The sequence below is a fragment of the Sinocyclocheilus grahami genome, unplaced genomic scaffold (genome assembly GCF_001515645.1).
Source record: "Sinocyclocheilus grahami isolate Dianchi unplaced genomic scaffold, SAMN03320097.WGS_v1.1 scaffold7914.1, whole genome shotgun sequence".
Classification (NCBI taxonomy): domain Eukaryota; kingdom Metazoa; phylum Chordata; class Actinopteri; order Cypriniformes; family Cyprinidae; genus Sinocyclocheilus; species Sinocyclocheilus grahami.
The window spans coordinates 5,639-9,334 of NW_015511766.1; the positions used below are offsets into that span (position 1 = coordinate 5,639).

At 39.5% G+C, this 3,696-nt stretch overlaps 1 protein-coding gene across 1 annotated transcript; it reads right to left on the reverse strand.

The window, feature by feature from the left end:
• Positions 1 to 1,201: 1,201 nt before the first annotated feature.
• On the reverse strand, positions 1,202 to 3,130 carry LOC107577943 (tyrosine 3-monooxygenase-like; the record flags this gene model as incomplete). The annotated part of the gene is made up of 5 exons (XM_016263963.1): positions 1,202 to 1,484; positions 1,592 to 1,642; positions 1,731 to 1,798; positions 2,773 to 2,861; positions 2,956 to 3,130. Coding segments are annotated over 5 exons (615 nt in total), but the record flags the coding sequence as incomplete, so codon positions are not given.
• Positions 3,131 to 3,696: the final 566 nt, after the last annotated feature.

The following is a 3,696-nucleotide window of genomic DNA, read 5'->3' on the forward strand; positions in this document are numbered from 1 at the left end:
TAGGTGATTTCTGTGACACTGCTATGCAGGTGTTCTGAGTGGTTATTATAGCAGTGCTATACCATTCCTACAGTGTTCTAGGTGGTTGCCTGGATGTTCTGGGTGGTTGTCAGGGTGTTGCTATGTGGTTGCTTGGGTGTTCCAGGTGATTTCTGTAACACTGCTATGCAGGTGTTCTGAGTGGTTACTATTGCAGTGCTATGCTGTTCCTATGGTGCTCTGACTGGTTGCTTGGGTATTCAGGGTGGTTTCCAGAGTGTTAGTATGTCGTTGCTAGGGTGTTCTAGATGATTTGTATGACATTGCTATGCAGGTTTTCTGAGTGGTTACTATCATGTTCCTATTACTACTGTCAAGGTGTTGCTATGTGGTTGCTCAGGTGTTCTAAGTGACTGCTATGATACTGCTATGCAGATGTTCTGAGTGGTTACTATGGCAGTGATATACCATTCCTACAGTGTTCTGAGTGGTTGCCAGGGTGTTGTATGTGATTGCTACAACACTGCTATGCAGGTGTTCTAAATGGTAACTATGGCATTGCTACATTGTTCCTTTGGTGGTTACTAAGATGTTCGGGTGGTTGCTAGAGTGTTGCTATGACGACGTTCTAAATGGTCACAACAAGGGTGTCCTAGGTGGTTGCTATGGCATTACTTGGTTGCTGTAGCATAGCTCGGGTATTCAGGGTGTTGGTATGTGGTTGCTAGGGTGTTCTCGATGAGTTGTTTGACATTGCTTTGCAGGTTTTCTGACTGGTGGGTTTCAGGGACATTTCAAGGTGGGTTGCTAGGGCGTTGCTATCTGGATGTTCTGGCTGGCTGGTCAGGGCTATTGGTAGCAAGGGTGTTGCTATGTAGTTGCTAGGTGGTTACTAAAGTGTCCAGGGTGGTTGCCAAGGTGTTCTATGAGGTTGCTAGGGTGTTCTATGTCATTGCTAAGGTGTTCTGGGTGGTTACCAGGGTGGTACTGTAGGATAAAGTTGCTCAGTGGTTGCTGTAGCATGGCTGTCAGGTTGCTAAAGTGTTCTAGGTGATTGCTAGCATATTCTCGGTTGTTGCTAGGGTGCTGGTACGTAGTTGATGGGTGGTTGCTGCAGCAATTCTATGAGGTTTCTAAGGGGTTCTAGGTGGTTGTCAAGGTGTTGCTAGGTACAGGTTCTGTAGTTGCTGAGATGTTCTGAGGGGTTTTAACATACTGCTACTGTTTTCTGTTTCTTTTCTCTTACTGGCAGTGCTTAAGAATATTTCTAGTATCAAATGTGATTTGTTTTAATAAACAGAATGCTGAATGGCTTACGGGTTGTTCTGTTCTCTGGCTGCGTTATAATCGGATTGGTACCTTTTAAGAAGCGGGACACATCCTCCAGCTGAGGGATGTTATCAGGACTGTAGCCGCAGTGTTTCTCCAGTAAGCGGAAAGCCTCTAGATGTTCACTGCAGGCGTGGGTGGTGTACAGATCCCTGAGGGTGGAGTAGACCTCACGCCTGCACACACAATAGGTTGCATGTGAGAAGTCTGAATGAAAAACACAGTGTGAGGATCTCTGGCTGCGTTTCATCTGGGGTTGTTTATTTATTTCAGTTGACCGTACCATGTTTCGATCTCCTCTTCCGTATACTCCACTCTGGGAATCGGTTCTCCGCTGGAAAGAGAGACAGCTGTCAATCAAATATCTGTGTCAACATGTCCAGACAAGCAAATACTGCACGGTAAACATGGTTGCAACATACTGTTTGTATTTGAAGGCAATATCTCCAATCATCTTCCGCCGTTTTCTGTAAATGGGGTCAGTGAATCCCTGCAAAATAAACCACAAACCAGTGCTTGTTATAGAACATTTTGAGGCTGTTTAACTCGTTTCCCGCCATTGAACATAGCTATCTCATGGCCAATTTGTGCATATTTTACAAATTGGCTAATTCGTATGAATTCATACAACCACACTTGTACGATTTCTGTGACGGTTAAGTTTAGGGGCGGGGTTAGTTGTGGTCCTTCGTACGAATTCCTACAAATTTTCTACCTCGTAAAATACAAATGATTTTTCACAAATCGTATGAATTCATACGAGTGAGGCTGTACAAATTCGTACGAATTAGCCACCTTGTCAAATATATACGAATTGCCTTGTCATTGTGTTGCACTGAAAGAATTTCTCGGCTTTGTGCAACTTTTCACTGTTGTATTGTAGGAGGTGCATCTTCTGAAAGAGTACTGAATCTCTGGAACACAGTGAAGAAGAAGCAGAAACAAGCAATCGCATATATAAGCAGATGGATATGTAAAATAATGCGATCATCATACAATAAAAAGCATATAAATCAAAACTGCCTAACGTTACCAAATGAAATGTCGACACAGCAAAGTTGAGGACTTGCAGCTTTGAAGGTGGTTATGGACTTGATCTACTCCATCTATGTTTTAATTATCGTTCTGAATCCAATCCAGACGTAGTCTTTTACAAAAATGCGATGTTTCAGCTTTTTGTTCAAAATGTTGCTTTTTTTATTAAACTTACCTGGTGTTGATAAAATAAGAATGCATGAAGCTGGAATGAAATGATTTGCTCAGGCTCTGTTCTTTCTTTTGACATATTCATACATTCTCAGATATTCATACAGTACAACAATATTTTCTGGGAGCCGTGAAAGTTTCGTCAAAATGATCAAAATTGCTAGCAATCTTTTTAAAAGCGCTGGCAGGGAAAGAGTTTTTCAGGTAAATGAGTGTGTATTTATTTTAGAAGTAGAGAAGAACCAATCCAACACTTACTGGATGATCCTGATCCAGATCCGGATCAAATTTGTTGATGAGATGATGACATTTATCCAGTTCAGCGATTTTTCTTGGAAACCAATGAACTGGAAAATTGACAAAAGTAGAAAAGCTAAGCGTAACTGACATTCAGCTAAGCAAAAGATAAAACAGAGCAACGTTCTGCTTTAATAGACTCACATTTGACCTCTTTAGTGGTTTTGACGTCCTCTGCGCTTCTCTTGAGAGAGCTGACCAGTGTGCTCACGTCTGACAGGTGCACCTTACACTGAACGTAATACTCCAGATCCTCCAGACCGTCCTTCGGTTTTCGGCTCGGTCTGGTCTCAAGATGGTGGATCTTGGCTTCAAATGTCTGTGGTGTTCAGTAGTTGAACAACAGAATAAGATTTAAAAGAAACTACAAGAAATACATGCATATATTGTAGTAATGCCATCAGACAGAGAAAACTGTAATGATAGGATTTTTTATTTATTATTTTTTTTGCAATTGCACGCCTAATTTTCTGTTTATTGTATGTGAATGCGTATGGATATATATATTTGTGTATGCATGGATATGTATATGTGTGCATATGTATATCTTTTATTATTATTTGTTGTAGTCTTATTGAATATGTTTTGAATGTCTGTTTTAATATTTGAGTATTTTGCATTCATGTTTTTTTTTCTTGCAATTTTATCTTTCGATGTACTTTCTGCAGTAATTCAATCTCAGTATTGCTAAACAGAAAAGTAAATAAACTTCCAACCTCAAACTAATATATAAAAATCTATTTATACATTTGATTTTCAAATAATTGAAATACACAAATAAATGTAAGAATACACGTATATATTGGTATATTATCATATAACATATTAATAAATATAAAATGAACAATTATTTAATAAATGTACTTTTTTTGCATTTTGTTGTTA